Source organism: Erithacus rubecula (genome assembly GCF_903797595.1).
Source record: "Erithacus rubecula genome assembly, chromosome: 1".
Lineage (NCBI taxonomy): Eukaryota > Metazoa > Chordata > Aves > Passeriformes > Muscicapidae > Erithacus > Erithacus rubecula.
The window spans coordinates 76,167,386-76,184,732 of record NC_136658.1 but is presented as its reverse complement, the minus strand read 5'-3'; the positions used below and the strand labels follow the sequence as shown (position 1 = coordinate 76,184,732).

The 17,347-nt window shown below is 45.3% G+C and overlaps 2 protein-coding genes across 4 annotated transcripts; one reads left to right on the top strand and one right to left on the bottom strand.

Annotated features, from left to right (window-relative positions):
• Window positions 1–6,790: 6,790 nt before the first annotated feature.
• On the top strand, window positions 6,791–10,752 carry GTF3A (general transcription factor IIIA). 2 transcript variants are annotated; one of them, XM_079314003.1, is made up of 9 exons: window positions 6,791–6,946; window positions 7,115–7,215; window positions 7,595–7,691; window positions 7,869–7,957; window positions 8,866–8,939; window positions 9,380–9,463; window positions 9,849–10,078; window positions 10,168–10,224; window positions 10,486–10,752. In XM_079314003.1, exons 1-9 carry the CDS (start codon window positions 6,806–6,808, stop codon window positions 10,642–10,644), a joined length of 1,032 nt encoding a protein of 343 aa, XP_079170129.1. In that variant the 5' UTR covers window positions 6,791–6,805; the 3' UTR covers window positions 10,645–10,752. The 2 variants fall into 2 exon arrangements, with proteins under 2 accessions (XP_079170129.1, XP_079170128.1); XM_079314002.1 differs by having other exon boundaries at window positions 10,165–10,224.
• MTIF3 (mitochondrial translational initiation factor 3) lies at window positions 10,704–15,857 on the bottom strand. 2 transcript variants are annotated; one of them, XM_079314040.1, is made up of 5 exons: window positions 15,719–15,857; window positions 14,403–14,573; window positions 13,584–14,047; window positions 12,199–12,344; window positions 10,704–10,977 (listed from the first exon to the last, which is right to left on the bottom strand). In XM_079314040.1, exons 3-5 carry the CDS (start codon window positions 14,044–14,046, stop codon window positions 10,765–10,767), a joined length of 822 nt encoding a protein of 273 aa, XP_079170166.1. In that variant the 5' UTR covers window position 14,047; window positions 14,403–14,573; window positions 15,719–15,857; the 3' UTR covers window positions 10,704–10,764. The 2 variants fall into 2 exon arrangements, with proteins under 2 accessions (XP_079170166.1, XP_079170165.1); XM_079314039.1 differs by lacking the exon at window positions 14,403–14,573 and having other exon boundaries at window positions 15,719–15,849.
• Between the last annotated feature and the right edge of the window lie 1,490 nt (window positions 15,858–17,347).

Sequence of the window (17,347 nt, the reverse complement as noted above, 5' to 3'; positions counted from 1 at the left end):
GTGTAGAAGAAGAATTCTCTTCTTCAATCCTTTATTAGATGGGATACAAAGAGGACCTGTCTCCCAGCACACTCCTGAGATGATGAAAACTGATGGCATGAGGCTTTCCAGGTTCCTTGTTCACAACCAGCCACCCTTGGGGTCACCTGGCCCCTGCTCAAGGGTTGCTGCCCCCATGTCAACGATTTCCATCCTGTGCCACACTCAGCCCCTGGGACCTGCTTCTAGGCTGTATCTTCTTGGGGGCTGCGGCTTCAAGGCACAAATTTTCCTTCTGAAGATGCTCTTGTTCAGGGACAGGGAGCTCACTGCCACAGCCCACGCACAGCAGCCTGGAGGAAGGTTTGGGGTGATGGAGGCAGCAGGGTACAGAATGTTGCAGGGAAGTCAGCTCATTTTGTGACCCATTATGGTGGTATTATACTTTTATGGGATTTTGGCTTCTGTGAGGTGGAGAAGGCAGGCAGCTCTGCCTGTTGGAGCAGAGTGTTGGCATTTAAATGACTCTGATTGTGCAGTACGCAGAGAATGCTCTAAAGTCCTGTGGACATCTGCTGCCCCAAACCCTTACACTGATAAGCACATTTTCATGTTTTGGATGTCTCTAAGTAACTGAAAAGCTACTGCAGGTCTGACTCTGGACAAGCAAGCAGATCAGATTGTTGCTTTACCCAAGAAAAGTACCATTACAGTGAAGAAACCCCACTATATTCAGGGCTTTCACTGGTTATTTTGACTCAAGGCTGAGTATTTTATCAACAGCCAGATCTCTCAAATGTATTCAAGCAATGTTTGAAGCAAAATTCCTGCCTGGGAAAAGTTACTATCTGAGGATATAATTCAAAGCCATGAAAGACTGGGAGCATTTTTCTACTGATTTTGAAAGGATTTGGATCAAGCCCTGAGGAACTAGTCCAGCATCTCCCCCCCATATCAGCAGGCTCTGTGCTTTGAGGGCACAACCCTTGTAATAACAACTATCTGCAGGGGTATTTGAAGGATCACAGCTTCAGCTGCACAAGACACGAGTGACCATGGTGGGAAAGGAAGCAAATTTGCTTTTTTAGATAATTAACAGGCATTTGAGACAAGTGTTGCTATCTAATACATTGCTGACAGACTAATAGTTCTGTCTGATGAAGCAGCAATTATAACAATAGTTATGGTCCACTAAAACAACCAACCCTCCTAGCCACTGCTGCAGGGAAAGGAGGGGTAAGACTGCATTTCTCCTCAGTCAGAGTGAACAGACCATGAGCCAGACAAGCATTCCATGGGGCTTGGCTGGAAGAGGAAGGGCTCACTGAGCTACTGAGTGGCAGCTTCAGAGGAGCCTTGCTTTTATGGCCTCAGATAGCTGCAGGCATAATTTTGCACCTGCAGTTTTGGTCAGATGGATAACTGCAGCCCTTACTGACCCATGTCATGTGGGCTCCTCAAGAGCCCAGTGCTGCGGGCACAAATAGTTGTGGCTTATTAGGAAAGGCACCATCTGCAGAGCAGACATAATGCTGAGTGTTATGTCCTATATGAAAACTGCCTGTGCTGTGAGTCAGTATTACCCCAACAACACCAAATCATGGAATGAGTCGGGCTGGGAGGTACCACAGGGGGTCATCTGGGCCAAACCCCTGCTCAAGCAGGGCCATCTCAGATCACACGGCACAGGATTGTGTCCAGACCCTTCTCTAATAGCTCCAGTGAAGGAGACTCTGCAGCCTCTTTAGGCAATCTGTTCCAGTGTACAATCACTGCACAGTAAAGAAGTTCTTCCTCATATTCATCTGAACTTCCTGTGCATCAGCTTCTGCCCATGCTTTCTGTCCAACTCCTTGGCACAATGTCTTTCCAGCAGGCAGCTCCTTCCCAGAGCTGAGCTGGGGAACTGAGCAGTATCTCTGCTCACTTCAGGGGACTGCCATGGTGGAAAGGAGAACTGGGGCCATTTTGTTTTAACCTGGTCTTGTCTGATCCTGTCCAACTGCTGTACAATGGGTAAGCTGAATGTATGGGTAAGCAAATCATCCAGAGTGAATGCAGAAATGGGGTGAAAATAGGTGTTTTCCAGAAGAAGGACCCTCCATTATCTCACAGCCCAAGGAGGGGTTGTGCCCAAATTCTCCTTTGCCCCATCCCACCCAGAAAGAGCTCATGGGGAAGCAGATTACCGAGTCAGGATTTTCCCTTCTTTTCATGCAAGTCATGGAAGATTGGTAGAGATCCAGGACCCAGGTAGCAATACGAATTGACTGGCCTCAAACTATGCAAGGAACACCGGGGACTTGGCTCAAATTTACTTTGTATCACATACAGAAAATTTCATTCAAACTAAGTGGGTCAGGATAGTCAATGGGAGGGTTGATGGGCAGCAGAGGGCTCTCTGTGTTGTTTCTCACAGCTCTGCTGTGCAACTTCACCATCACTTATATCCCATGCCTCCCACAGACAGGAGGAAAGATCAACTAATGCAGATTTCCTCTGTTTCTTCTCTTCAAGGAATCAGTCTATTGAGAAATTCATTAAAATCCACTGTGCCTGAGATAGAAAAACATCACCTGACAAGAAAATGCTCTTATGGAAAACAAGTCTTTGATAGCTTTACATGCTTCTTGAACACAGGGAAAGCCAGTCAATAATATTCCTTGTGGCCTAAAAGCAGAAACATCTGTCAGAGGCGGCTTGCTGGGCTGAATATAGCAGCAGGAAAGCCCAACTGATTAACTCCATCCTCTTCCTAACATGTTTTTGTGGTTCCCAGAAATCCCTAGAAAGGGCTCCTGAGGACGCTGGCACCATTACAAGCCAGCTATAATTCAGTAAACAGAGAGATGAAGAAAACATTATCCTGACTGCAATTCACCTCTGGCATCCAGGTTGCATAATTCACATGTACTTCATCCTATGCTCCCTTAGCTGTGCAGCAGGTTTGTGATTCAGGGAAAAAGGAAGAGTGAGTCCACACTTGATGAAGGAAAGAATAAAGTGATTGCTGTGAGGAGGGAAAGAGAGTTGGGGTCCATACAACCTTGCAAGTAGACTGGAGTAGAGGAAACTGACAGAAAAGTTTAGAGCAATAATACAGTAGACACAGGAACTACTTCCAATGTGCTTGGGCTGATCCTTCTTAATACAGCTACCCACCAAGACCCTTCTCCCAACCTCTGCTCTTTTCATTCACATTTGTAGATTCACCTCTATAAAAAAAAAGCTAAAATTACTTATTTGCTATGTTTTACTTCTATCCTACCTTGTATGTTCACCATGTATAAGTGAGGAACTTCTCCAATAACTGCAGGAAGTTTCCTGACAACTCTTGCCAACTTCAACACAATTTCTCCTCTTACTCTGGAAAGTAGAAAGGCTTTTCATTTTTTAGATGTGTCTGGTCTTGTTGCAGGATTGCTGAACCACCAATACAAAATTTACTGGGAGCAGCTCAGAATGCATAAATAGTAGTTAGTGTCATTCTTAAGTCACAGTCTCTCTGCATCCCACCGCCACTGGACCATGCCAAGAGACCCTCTAGATATGGTGCCTCAAACAAACAACAAGTCTAGAGAAAACAGAATGTTTCATAAACATTAGATTTTTTGACTTCAACTGTGCTGCACAAAGAGAAGCAACTTACCTTGGAGATGAGGTAAAGACCACTACTTATAGCAGAATGGTGGGATGGGAAGATGAAACAGCCTTTGGTAGAAAACTACATGTGGCCCATTCACTCAGCAGTTCTTCAGAGGGATAGGAGTATTCACAGCACTATGTGAAGGCTTTCTCTGATTAAGACTTAATTCTGAGTAGATCTTGGTAGCTTAAAGAAATAGTTTCAATCAGTCTGAGGGATTTACTACCCTGTGAGGGTTTATGTGTCTGAGTGAAAGCGTTCTGTGTTTTTTTCTTAGGGAATGAACTGTCACAATTTTTTGAGGTTTTTTTTTCCTTTTCAGCTTACAGATTATTATAATTTATCAGCTGTAGTGTGGACCTTGCTCTGGCATATGCCTACCTCTTAGCAGGTTTACCTTCCACCTCCTACAGAGGAAAACTATAATATCAAATCTGAAAGGCAACCCACTCTCTTTTCTAGCTCTCCTAGAGGACTCTTCAAAACCCTCCCTCTCATAATCAAGTCAGAAGACATCAAAAATACAACACAAGAAGAATCCCTCTGACCTTGAGTCACCCACTCTTTATACATTTCCAAAAGTGGATTAAAGGTCCCACAGGACTCTGCCAAAATCTCAAACAGGCATTGCAAAGTGCAAAACCCAATGTGAAGAATGTTTGTTCTCTGCATAGCCAGTAGCAACATTTCTGAAGTTTTCCGCCTTGCATGCTATTTCCTCACCTGTTTTAGAGTGGCCTGAGGCAATGTCATGTTTTCACAGGAAAGGAAAAAAAAAATATTCTCAAACAGGAAACATTTATAACTTGTTTTTTAACTTTCTGGACTGCAATTCCCAGGCCAAAAAACCCTGAACAACCAAAACCATATATTTTGGTTAGTATTTGTTAGAAGCTGAGATTTTTTCAGACTGTCTACCTTGCTGAAAAGAAGATGGTTTCTTGCCATTGCTTTGTGGTTTGACTGATTCAGCCCTTGCCTTAATCCAGCTACAGATGACTGAGATAAGAGACATCCCCCGGAGCCATGGGAATCTGCTCCTGGCCAGCATGAACTCCTCACTCTGCCCAGCATCTTCCCTCCCCACAACGTGCTGTGCACATTGGATTCCCCAATCATTAGGTTTCCCATCCTTTGGCACTTCTGCCACCTCACTTCATGTGTCCCTTCCCTCCTTCAGTCCCCATACACTGGATTCCTGACCCTTATTCCCCTTTTCTTCCTCTTCCTATTCCCTAGCCTCCTCCAAGCACCACCATGTGCTCAGGTTTAACAGCTCTGAGGACACAAACAAGGAAGAAGGATTGGGAATTTTTTCTCCACAGATTGGCAATTTTTTCTCCACATGATGGTTCCCTTGTCACAATCATATTCTAGCTTTCTTACCATGTTCCTCACACTCATTCTGTGGGGAGAATTGCAGCAGATGAAGGAAGTCATCTGAAATAAAGCTCATGTGACAACTCAAATAGAGCAAAACAGAGCAGATGATGTGGTCATAAAATCATTTAGGTTGGAAAAGACCTCTAAGATCATTAAGTCCAACCAGTAACCCAGCACTGCCAAGTCCACCACTAAACCATGTACTCAAGTGCCACATCTGCACATATTTTAAATATTTTGAGGGATGGTGACTCGACCACTTCCCTGGGCAACCTGTTCCAATGCCTTACAACCCTTTCCTGAAGATTTTTTTCCTAATATACAATCTAACCTTCCATGGCACAACTTGGACATTTCCTCTGGTGTGGTCACTTGATACCTGGGAGAAGAGAGAGACCTATCCCTACATGGCTACAACCTTCTTTCAGGCTGTTGTAGAGAGCTATAAGGTCCCCCCTGAGCCTCCTTTTTCCCACACTAAACACCCCCAGCTCCCTCAGCTCAAGTCAGTGCCAGGAAGGTGCTGAGCAAAGTATCACAGACCCTCAGCTCAGCTTAGCCTCATGTCCTTTTCCTCTAGCTGTGCCTCAGGTGGCCTGGGGACACAGCAAGACCACAGGTTGGGGTGACAGGCCGTCTGCCATAGGATCCCAAACAAGCCAGACTGAAAACACCCAAAGTTTGGGGCAGGTGCTAAGCATCATCCAGCAGAGTCCATGAGATTCCCCTGGTCTGGACCAGAGGCTGACCAGCATTATCCAGACTCATCCTCGGGCAAGACAGGGAGCTAAACGAAACCTGGTTGGAGAGCCTGTGCCCCAGGACATGACCTGGCAACTGTAAAATCCAAGAAATCCTTCTCAGGGAGACAGCAGAGCCCCTAAGTCCTTAAAACCTCAGGAGGGTTGTTATGGGCGGCAAGGACACAGAATTAGAGGTGTGGATCTCTGCAGGCTGGATTCTGCACCTGGGACAGGGCAACCCTGGGTGTTCACACAGTCTGGGGAATGCGATTCTGGAAAGCAGTGCCATGGAACGGCAGCAGAGGGTCCTGGTCAGTGGCAAGCTGGACACGAGCCAGCAGAGCCCTGGCAGCCAGGAGGGCCAGCCCTGTCCTGGGAGCATCAGGCACAGCATGGCCAGCTGGACAAAGGAGGGGATTGTCCTGCTCTGCTCTGAGCTGGGGCGGCCTCACCTCCAGTGCTGGGGGCAGTTCTGGGTGCCACCGTTTAAGAGAGACATTAATTTGTTAGAGAACATCCAAAGGACGGCAACAAGGATGGAGAAGGGTGTGGCGGGGAAGCCGCATGAGAAGCTGTTGTTCAGCCATTGGTCTGTTCAGCCTGGAGGAAACTGAGGGGAGAGCTCACTGCAGCCACAGCTTCCTCGGGAGGGGAAGAGAGGGGCAGGCACTGAGCTCTGCTCTGTGGGGACAGTGACAGGGAATAGCCTGAAGCTGTGTCAAGAGAAGTTCAGGTTGTATATTAGGAAATGTTTCTTCACCCAGAGGGTGTTTGGGCACTGGAACAGCTCCCCAGGGAAATGGTCACCGCGCCAGCCTGACAGTGCTCTCAGGTACATGGTGTGACTCCTGGGGATGGTCCCGGGCAGGGCCAGGAGTTGCACTCGATGATGCCGGTGGGCGCCTCCCCCGTGAGGATATTCGGTGACTCTGTGCGGGGGCTCCACGCCCTGCGCGTACCGTCCCCGCAGCTCCTCACAGCCCCCAGGGCCCGGCCCACGGCCCCGCCCCACCGAGCACGCGCCGCCCGCCCGCCCCGTCACGTGCCCTCCGCCATGGCCGGCGCGCAGGGGGACGGCGGCGGCAGCGGGAGCGTTCTCCCCGTCCGCCCGTACATCTGCTCCTTCCCCGACTGCGACGCCACCTTCAGCAAGGCCTGGCGGCTGTCCGCCCACCTCTGCCGGCACACGGGCGAGGTGAGCCGCGAGGGAGGCGTCTGTGTGAGCGAGGCGCGGGCGCCGCGCTGGGACCCCGCGGGGGCCGGGCAGGCCGCGTTCCCTCCCCGGGCGGGGGCTGCGGGCTGTGTCCCGGGCATCCCGCTGGCGGCGGGTGGGTTTGCCCCTGGAACAGCTCCTCTCTTTCAGAGGCCGTATGTTTGCGATTATGAAGGCTGCGGCAAAGGGTTCACGAGGGACTTCCACCGCGCCCGACACCTCCTCACGCACACCGGGGAAAAGCCGTTCGAGTAAGGCCCGAGTTTTTACTTCTTAAGCTGAGGCGCGGTTGTTCATTAGGAAAAGACGCAAAAACAGGGCAGTGGTACAAGGCATGCATGCCTTTGGTGTCATGGCCACTGCCATAACCGTGTGCACACAGGGTGGGATCAAACCTTGACCATGTTCTGGCAGTGATATGTAACAGGTGCTTAAAGGAATGGGCAGATCTCCCCCAAGAATACATTATTAAAAGGCTAAATTAGCCTCTGGCTTTTAGTGTCTTCAAACTTCTGTATTTATTGATTTGAGTTTCAGTTATTCTGCGTTTTCTTGTACAATGATTTCTGTATCTGCCTAGGGAACAAGTCACTGTTTGACAGCAGTAATAAAACTACAGTTCATTTGCAGGTGCACAATTGATGGGTGCAGTGAGAAATTTGGAACAAAATCAAACATGAAGAAGCACGTTGAGCGCAAGCATCAAAACCAGCAAAAGCAATATGTGGTAAGTAATTACCTTTGTACTGTGCAGTAGAGGCTAAACAAGCTCCTTCTTGTGTATCTGGTGAAATACTCAAACTTGTTATTATGCAGTACTTGTGTAAGTTCACATACCATGACTAGGATTTCAGCAAGCACATGAACTCAACTATCCCTAATGATAACTTAATTTCCTCAATAGTGTGACTTTGAAGGTTGTAACAAGTCTTTCAAGAAGCATCAACAACTTAAAGTTCATCAGTGTCACCACACCAATGAACCTCCCTTCAAGTACGTGGATAATTTTAATACTGAACTTTTAATACTCGAACACTGTAGATGAAAATGCATTTTCTCAGCCTTTTCATTGATGTGTCAGTAAAAAAAATAAATCAGTTTGTAGTCAGGGCTGCAAGTATATTTCTGGTACTAGTCCTTTGCTCAGTGATCTGTTCTGAGCAAGTCTTGTTGCTCTGCAACATCAGCATTCTAGCAGTTTAAAAAAATAACACAACACCCTCCTACACCCGTTTTAAGTTCGTAGTTTGAAATACAAGTGTAAGAGATTGCACTTGTAATGTAAAAAGTAACTTGTAATGTAAAAAGAGTAATGTAAAATGCAGCTACCTTTATTTCTCAGTATGAAGCAGTGACTTGGCTGACATTGATGTGAGTAGTACCTAGAAAAAGGGGACACTAATCTTGGAAGCTGTGCATTGCAATTCCATTTGGGTAGCACATCACTACAGATCTGCTTAAAGCAAAGTTCAGTCTTGTGTTTCTAACAAGTGGGTCACACTTAACGTGAGTGTTCATTCCACTTCAGTGAAATTCTCTACTATGGTTGGATGACAGACAAAAATGTCAGTGCTCTGCTGGTTCTGTAGAAGCCACTTAAACCTTCCACCTTCTGTTCTTCTTTTATGTTTGAAGAACCTCTGTGTAGGGATGATACAAGGCTGGACTCTTCAGCTAAAGCTCAACTTGCAGTATATTTGGAAATCACACTATAGTTCTAACTCTCAAAGTCATCCAAGTCTAGTTAAAAACTATTACAAAATTTACAAGTTAAGGGGACACACGCAGATCTGTAGGCAAAGGGAAACTTGGATTATTTTGTTGATTTTAGTTGTTCTTAACTTGACAAAAACTACATAGATATGGTGAAAGCAATGAAACCACTGCTATTTTGTACCTAGATGTAATAAAGAAGGATGTGGAAAGTGTTTCTCTACTCCAAGTCGACTAAAGCGGCATGAGAAGATACATGAAGGTATTTCTTTTTAAGATGTGTTTCAGCAAAGGACTGGATTGCTCCCATTGCTGAGCATGCACAGATGTGTGACAGATCTGAAAGTGTTCTGGGCCTAGTGATCCAGACAAGACAAGAGCACTTGTTTTGAATAGTAAAATGGGATATAACTGTGGGCATTGCTGTGTTCAGTTATGGTGTGTTTGTGGCAGTCTGAGCAGAGCTCAGGATTCTTTCAGGAGAAGTTATTTCTTCTCCTGAGGTGCTTCCTTGCAAATAATCCATCTTTTGGAGATGGGCTGATGGTTAAGGCATGAGCCTTATCCCATTCCTGTGCAGTATGGGAGGAGACAAGGAATAACTGGCTTTAATTTTCAAATGCTACAAGTGGAGTTCCCCCTTGTAAAACTGGACTGTTTGCCAGACCCTTTGTGATTGTAAACATCTGTCCTGTCCAACAGGCTATGCATGCAAAAAGGAAAACTGCTTATATATTGGAAAAACTTGGACAGAGCTGCTGAAGCATAATAAAGACAGTCATACAGGTAAATTCCAAATGCTTTAGTAAACTTATGATACAAATAGGAAACCAACTGCTAATCTGGAAGAGTCCTTGCTGTACTCATTTCATGAATTTTTGTGTCCCAAACTTGTCTAAGCTTTATTGGTACAGTGGCTGTCAATCCAGCTAGACTTTTGATGAAAATGCTGCTCAATATATCAGCTTAACTTCTTGATTCAGTTAACAAAAACTTGTTTTATGTAGGATTTCAGATCTGGATAATTCATACTGCATTATCCTCCTGAAGTGTCTTAAGTTTCCTTGCATTTCATGTTGATTTTAGCATTGTTCTAATAGACCACTAGGCTTTTGATTCAGAGCTTTTGTAAGAAAATTGTTAATTTATACTCTTTCTTTCTCCCACTTAGAGCCAATAGTCTGCAGTGAATGTAACAAAACTTTTAAACGGAAGGATTACCTCAAGCAGCATCAAAAGACACATGCTGTGGAGAGGGAAGTCTGCCGCTGCCCCAGAGAAGGATGTGGAAGAACTTACACAACTTTATTTAACCTTCAAAGCCATATCCTCTCTTTTCATGAGGAGAAAAAACCCTTCTCTTGTGATTATCCAGGCTGTGGAAAAGTGTTTGCAATGAAGGTACATATTTTTTAAGTTGTTCTCATCTGAATCTCATTATTGGAAATTATAAATTTAACTCATTTTCCCCCTCTTTGTAACTGTAGCAGAGCCTAGCCCGGCATGCAGTTGTACATGATCCTGAAAAGAGAAAGCTGAACCTGAAAGTAAGTTACGCTTTTGGAAAAGTCTTCTCACCCCTACCCTGTCACTGCAGAGGAGAGTAAACATTACCTTTTCTAAAATGTGACTTCAAGCAGGAAAACAGGTCAAATATCTAGGTAATTTGTGAGAATCTTGATGTATGAAAGCTCCTTTAGCTAATGCAGTCCTGGCATGTACATTGATTTCTTTTTTTCTCCACCACAACAGTAGTCTTTGCTCCACAGACCCGTTAAATTTACTAATTCTGGATCTATTTGTGCCAGGCAAAGCATTCTCGTCCCAAGAGGAGCTTAGCCTCTCGTCTCAGTGGCTACATTCCTCCTAAAAAGCAGCCAGGAAAGGATGAGGTTGTGATGGAAAGCAAGACGGTAGACAAGCTTCTGGAAAATGGAATACCAGCTGTTGAAATTCGGACTCTGTAGTAAAGGTTAACCTAGACAGTGTTCTTCATGGAATGACCAGTGCAAAGCGCAACAACAACTTTATCTATTTTTTTTATTATTTTTTAAATAAATATATATTGTTTACACTGCTTCAGAAAGTCACTGATGCAACTCATTTGACTTCAGATCTTCATTTTCATCTTTCTTTACTGTATTGTTTTTCTTGATTTCCATCTTCTGGCGTTCTTTCAACTCTTTGTCAGACATGTGCCTCAAAACACAGGTACTCACTCCTTCTCTAGCAACTTTTGGCTTGGAAAGATAAGTGGCTTTCTCAGACACATTCTCTAAAATTTGATCAAAAACCATGAACTAAAAAGGAAGAGAAAAATGGAACTAAATGAATGCACAAATACAGGTAGAAAAATATTTCAAACTGCTCTGGAATAAAATGATCTGTTTAGTTTAGCTATTAGCTGAAACAAACTAGTTACTGGTCCTAGTTTGAGCACTTCAGCCTGTCTTTTCCTAACTGTTCTTTACTCATGAGCAGGTTTAGGCAAGTCACTAGAGGGGGATTCAGTCATTTCTTAACATTTAGGTTGTACTGCTGACTCACAGTGTTTTGCTCTTTAAGGGTGTCTGTGAGTGTGGTCTGCATCTGACTCCTCTCCACCCTCCTCCTCCTGTAGATTCAGATATATTATTATATGAGGCTTTTTTCTTAGGGGGTAGTATTGTTCTAAGGTTAGCAGGACCTGGTAGGACTGAACTGAGTGGTAGCAGTGCATTCATGTGACATGCTGAATTCCTAACCTCATTGTTAAGCCTTTAAATTTAAGGACAGTGTAAATCAGGACTATGTCATGAAATGTTCTTTTCCCTCCCATAATCAGTTCTTCCTGTTACCCTTTCCCTGTGAGTTTAACTTCCTATATAAAGTTTTGTTCTTTTTCGATGAAGTACTATCACAATTTTCCCCAGCAATTTAGTTGAGGAAATAGTCAAGGAAACATAATTCACTACAGATATTACAAGGGAAAAAAAAGTCTTACCCAGAATATCTATAAAAAACCGATTTGTGTGAATAACAATGAAGTCTCAAGGCCCTGAAATTATACTGGGAAATTGCCATCAGCTCCTTAGCATTTTAGAGATGTTCACTTTGCTAGTCTTGGAATACCATTCAATAGTTTCTCATGTAGGAGTGGACAACTAATCTTAGCCAAAGTTGCAGCTCCAGAAGAAGAGTTTGTGAAATACAATTTTTTTAAACCTCACTGTTGAAAGTTTTCAGTAGGTGAGCCGGCTAAAGCTGTAGATGAGAAAATTTCTCTAGTAGGAACTACTTAGACTCTGCTGTCCAAGCCAGTACTGCAGCTGGATTCTTCAGGAACAGTGTCTGAACTGTCTCTCTGGAAGTACTTTTCTACACCAGTGTTTGAACAGGAGCAGCTTAAGGCAGGCAATCATTACATGTACAGGACCTAGATCTCCACTGAGGTACTAAAATTGTGGCAGTACCAAATAGGGGAGGTCAATACAGCTGCACGTGTTTAATGACATTGGTCCAACTTTCAGGAGTGCACTTACCATGTCTGTGCTGCTACCTTTTGCTTGCCGGATGGTAACTTTAACATGGTGTCTCTTTTCAATCCACTGTGCTATCTGTTTAGTCTTGGTCTCTAAGTCATTCTTGGCAATAGCTGAAGAAAAGGATAACTCCTTCTGAACCACCCCTGTTTAAAACAGAACTGAAACTGTATTGGCTTAACATTTGACAAACCTGTACTAGTTGCTCTCTTTTATCAGCCTATGGTGCTTTGCTTGACTCCCTCCCCTCATGCTGCCTTCTTAGAGCATCCCGATCTCATTGTCTCAGCATGCACCACACCCACCTGAGAGGGTGGCTGTTAGATACTTGCTGCCCTAACTCGGAGACTGAGTGCATGTTCGAGGCACACAGGGAAATCTCTTCAGGGTCAGAAGGCTTAAGGTATTTTTAATTACATTCTTGTTCATATGATCCACAATGTAGGTCTAACAAACAGGTAAGCATTGGATCTGGAATTAAAGACTTAGTGTGCAAATTCCTGTGTTCTGCATGTAGGACAGCTGAAGGTAAAAGCTTTGACGTTAGACAGCTCTTCATCTCAAGCCCATTTTATTGAATGGTGAAGTGCAGTATTCAACTGGAAGTACAATGATGCCTTGTCATATATTTGAACAATCTACAGCCTCTTCCTCCTTCAAGCCTCTCTAAAGTAGTTACCACCTGAATAACATTTTTGTGGTTTCTTGAACAGAACAACTCACTACCACAATAATGCCCCCCTCTAAAATCAGAACTCTACCCAAAGCACTTTGTTAGCCTGAGGATATGAGCAGATACAAGGTAACATGCCTTTTCTAAAACCTCTTTGCCAAACTCAGTTTGTTATACTGCTGGAGCAGGCAGTCTTAAGAAAAAAAAAAAAAAACAAAACTGAAACTTGTTCAATGTTGAAAAAGTTCTCTTACTCTGTACAAGAAAGGGCTTCAGACTTTGTCTTCCTAGCAGCAAATAAGGAAGAGAGTTTTTCATGACTACTGGTGAAAAAGTATATAATTACTTCGGTGTATCTGGTCACTAGTTTTTACAAACTGCCTGTCACTCTATACCTTAGTAAAAGAACAGAAATTCAGTAAGTCTCATGGAGACAGAGCCTAGTTATAGTCACTCAAATAAAGATATTTTTTTTACAAGTCAGCAGATGCCAAAATAGCAAATCCTGGGAGGGCAATAGGAGGCTTCTCTGTAAAAGACTGGACTAATCCAAAATTTTATTTTCACCACTGTAAATCCTTAATAGCATGGACTGCAGTGACATTGCTTTGGATTTACACAAATACAAGTAAGAGGATTTAATCTATTGAAACCACTTTTAATGCAGCATTTTTCAAAGTCCTCAGTGTTGTAGTGTTTACAGAACACATACCTGGCTTTGGACTTGATTTTTTCTTCTCTGCACGTTTAAGCTGTTCTTCGTGAATCTGCTGCCCAGTCATGAGTCTGTAAACGGGAGGTTCTACATTCTCACGAAGCAGAACCAGTTTCAGGCCACGTTCATCCATCAGTCTGAGTGCATCTGCTCGGTGCATGTTTCCTAAGCTCTCCCCATCCTGGTTGATTACGTGCAAAATACGGTAGGGAATTCTTCGCCCAACACTTCCAAAGGCTGTTTTCCCTTTTGGTTGTGCGTGAGATTTTTCACCTGTACAATATGGCTGAGTAAGCCCAAACACAGCAGACTTCCTAGGGTCAGGCAGCACTATCCAGAATGGAGAAAAGAGCCACTTTTGTGCTGATTGTGTCAGAAGAGTACCAAAGAACCTTTTTGCGTATATGTTCTCATTTCTCGTTGCTTGACATAAATGTTTCATTGTGCACAAGGCAGTCATTCTGAGGAAGAAGAAAAAACAAGTTAACCCATTAGTCAGATTCTTATAGCTATACTAGAAAGACTTGACTCAAGTTCAGTAAACTCTTGTAACTACTCTTTTAAAATGATACTATATGGAATGAGCATTCAAGAGTCATTTTACAGTAACAAAGGAATTTAACCCAGAGAGAAAATCTGACAAATGAGCAAAGTGTATGAGTTGATGTTACCTTCAGTATCTTAAAATCTGAGCCTGAACTACTTAAAAGAATCTAATACTTGTAGTTCCTTTCTCCTCACTTTCAAATTTAAATCTAAATAATTACAGGCATCTACCACTAAGCTATAAACTTTCAAACATGCTTCAAAATATACCCATGCTTGAAGACTACTGAAACTTATCTTTGAGACATTTCTTCCATTGGATTTTTTTTCCCATTCTTCCCCGGTTCATGAAATCCCCCTGGCAATTTTGGTGCAGCTGACCATTATTTGCATTTTGTTCAGACCTTCAGAAATCATCCGTTTTCTAACAGCTGCAAAAAACTTGGGAAATAAAGAGCAAACTGTGAGTATTCTCTGTGGTTTTCCTATTTTATTTTTAAAAGGGAGCCACTGCAGGAAAAGCCAAGGATGATGCAGGAAGCAAAACATGTGTCATACCACAGAAGTTGGCAAGAGCGAGACCTCTTTTGCCCAGGATGGAATATGACTCTGCTCTATAAATATAAATATAAATACAATATATGACATTGTGTAAACATGAATCCATGTGCATACATACACATGGAAAAGGTGTAAACCAGCAGCAAGGATAAAAAGCTACTTATAATTCTAAGCAGTGTTGGCACAGGAACATGTAAAATTACTTGCCTGTGATTAACTCAGTCTGAAAATGGGACAGTCTGGAGCCTGGGATGGACTTCATACCTCAGCAGTAGGGAATGTCCATGCAAACTGCTTCAAGGAGCCAAATGAGTTCATGAACAGGGAAGTGTGATAGCAGCTGTGTGCTACAGCTGGATCCAGAGTTCAAGCTAGCCGCAGGGCACAGAAGTAACAGGGTTTCCACAGCAGCCTAAAACCAGCTGGTAGTGCTACCATCCCTTCCTGTCCTGGGATCTGCCTCTGCCCTGTAAAAACAGCCTATGACTGAACACCCACTGCCAACAACCAAATATCTTTGTGCATCATCACTGCGGCCACACAAAAGCCACCAAGTCCTTATTATTTTAAATGATCTCATAAACCAGCTCTGGATCATCCACTGCAGACTTGGTCCACAACCTGGGCACCACTGCTCCATTACTGAATGCCGTAATTAAATTTATTTTACAATCAGAGGAGCCTGGCTTGCCTTTGAGAGCTACTGATTTATAACACTAAGTAACAGTATGACACCAATGGAACAGCGGCTTGTTTTAAGGAAATGTTGATTTTGCTCTGCTAAACATATGCTGTTGTTGGTATCCTCCTTCATTCTCCGACGCTATTTAAATCTATCATATCTAGCCTTAGCTATCTGAAAGAAAATAACCCTTTTTACAGAGGGGCTGCTTCCCGTGGCTGTCCGAGCTGCAAACAGGAATAAAGAAGGGCTGCACACGGGTGTGTGACCGTGCCCTGCCGCGGCCGCGCTCCGGCTGTGCCTGCCTGTGGCGTGCCCGTGGCTCCCTGCGACCCTCTCTTACCTGCCGGCCGGGCCGGGCCGGGCCGAACCGAGCCGGACCGCCGGCCCCGGCCCACCGCGGTAGCCGAGCAACCTGCCCGAGCCTCCGGGAAGTTGCGGGACGCCCCGCCTCTCCCCTTTCCTTTTCCTCCCGCTCCTCCTCTTCCTCTTCCTGCGGGCGCGCCTCCGCCTCGCCCCCGCCCCGCGCGTGCCCGTGGGTGCGCGCCCTCGTGAGCGCGCCTGCCCGTGGGTGCGAGCGGGGTGCCTGTGTCTCTGTGTGTGTCCCGGTGCCCGCGGGCTCCCGCATTTCCAGCGTGGCGTGCCCGGTTCTGTGTGCCCGGCTGTGGGGAGCTGCTGCTGCCCCGCATCGCTCTGTGGGTTCCCGCGGTGCCTTTGCGGCGCTGCCGTGTGTGGGGCCGCGGCGGGCAGGGTCCGCGCTGTGCCCAGGGGCCCTGAGCCGGGCGGTTGGTCGTGCGAGGGGATTGTGTGGGTGCTGAGTGCTTTGAGTGTGTGTTGAGGCATAGAATCATAGAATTTGGATTTGGGTTGGAGGATTTTTAAAGCTCATCTACTCATCTCGCTGCCCATCTTCAACTCGATCGGGTTCCTCAGATCCCCTTGTGTCCTGACCTCGAATGTTTCTTGGCATGGGGCATCCACCACCCCTCTGGGCAACCTGTGGCAGTGTTCCACCACCTTCCCTGTAAAAACTTCTTCCTCACCTCTAGTCTAGACGTTACGGAGTTAAACTACAAGAGGGTTCTTGTAGTTTAGTTCCATAACCCCTTGTCCTGTCGCTAGGGCCGTGCCAGAAGGTCCGTTCCGTGTTTCTTACAGGCCCCCTTTAGCATTAGCAGTGCGAGGGCTCCGCGCAGCCCCTTCTCCAGGCGGAGCAGCCCCGGCTCTCGGCCTGTCTCCACAGGCTCCAGCCCTCGGAGCAGCGCTGTGTCCCTGCTCTGCTCTGGCTGCGGCTCCGAGCCCTGTGCGGGCAGCGCCGGCCGAGCTGAGGCTGCAGGGGTCAGCAGCGTGTGCGGCTCTGGATGCTTGGGCTTGTTACCTTCTTTGGTACGAGACGCTCTGCCTCGGGTTTGCGACCTCCTTGGTCCAGTTTGGAGACAGAAACCTCTGAAAGAGAAGCTGAAATTCATGTGCAGTGAGTTTCCCCGGCTGTAAGGAACGCGCTAAAGCAGCCAGCCACTGAACAGCACAGGAGTTTGCTCAGGACCTCCTTCCTGAGCCCAGGGGTTCGTCTCTATCGAGGGATGCTGTTTAGCCATCCAGGCAGGAGCTGGAACAGCACTCGGACTGAAAGTGTGCTTGAGTTCAGAATTTAGTACAAAATGAGGCAGCTGTCCTTCCAGCCTAAAATCAACCAGCACTCGTTAGCTTATATGCTTATAAGTGACCCTTCTTTCCTCTCCCCCTCTTTAGTCCAGGAAGAAGAAATACAATGAAAACCTGACCTTTATGTTTTTGGGTTGAAAGCTATCTGTGCTTAACTGTGGTCTTAGAATGGTTTAGTTTCATGTGATTGCTGTTTTTGTTTTGTCATTGTGGTAAATATATGTAGAAAAAGGTCTGTCATTGCCATCGTGTGCAAACCCAGAAAACTTTACTAAATCAGTTCACAATCTGAAGTTCATTCATATCA

What these genes read in the sequence shown, in the direction of transcription:
- GTF3A (XM_079314002.1), top strand. Translation starts at nt 6,806, where the DNA reads ATGGCCGGCGCGCAGGGGGACGGCGGCGGCAGCGGGAGCGTTCTCCCC. An exon ending in TCTGCCGGCACACGGGCGAG is followed by an intron (nt 6,947 to 7,114) that starts GTGAGCCGCGAG and finishes CCTCTCTTTCAG; the next exon opens with AGGCCGTATGTTTGCGATTA. An exon ending in ACCAATGAACCTCCCTTCAA is followed by an intron (nt 7,958 to 8,865) that starts GTACGTGGATAA and finishes TTTTGTACCTAG; the next exon opens with ATGTAATAAAGAAGGATGTG.
- MTIF3 (XM_079314040.1), bottom strand. Translation starts at nt 14,046, where the DNA reads ATGACTGCCTTGTGCACAATGAAACATTTATGTCAAGCAACGAGAAAT. An exon ending in AAAATCAAGTCCAAAGCCAG is followed by an intron (nt 12,345 to 13,583) that starts GTATGTGTTCTG and finishes TGTTTTAAACAG; the next exon opens with GGGTGGTTCAGAAGGAGTTA. An exon ending in AAGGTAGCAGCACAGACATG is followed by an intron (nt 10,978 to 12,198) that starts GTAAGTGCACTC and finishes CTTCCTTTTTAG; the next exon opens with TTCATGGTTTTTGATCAAAT.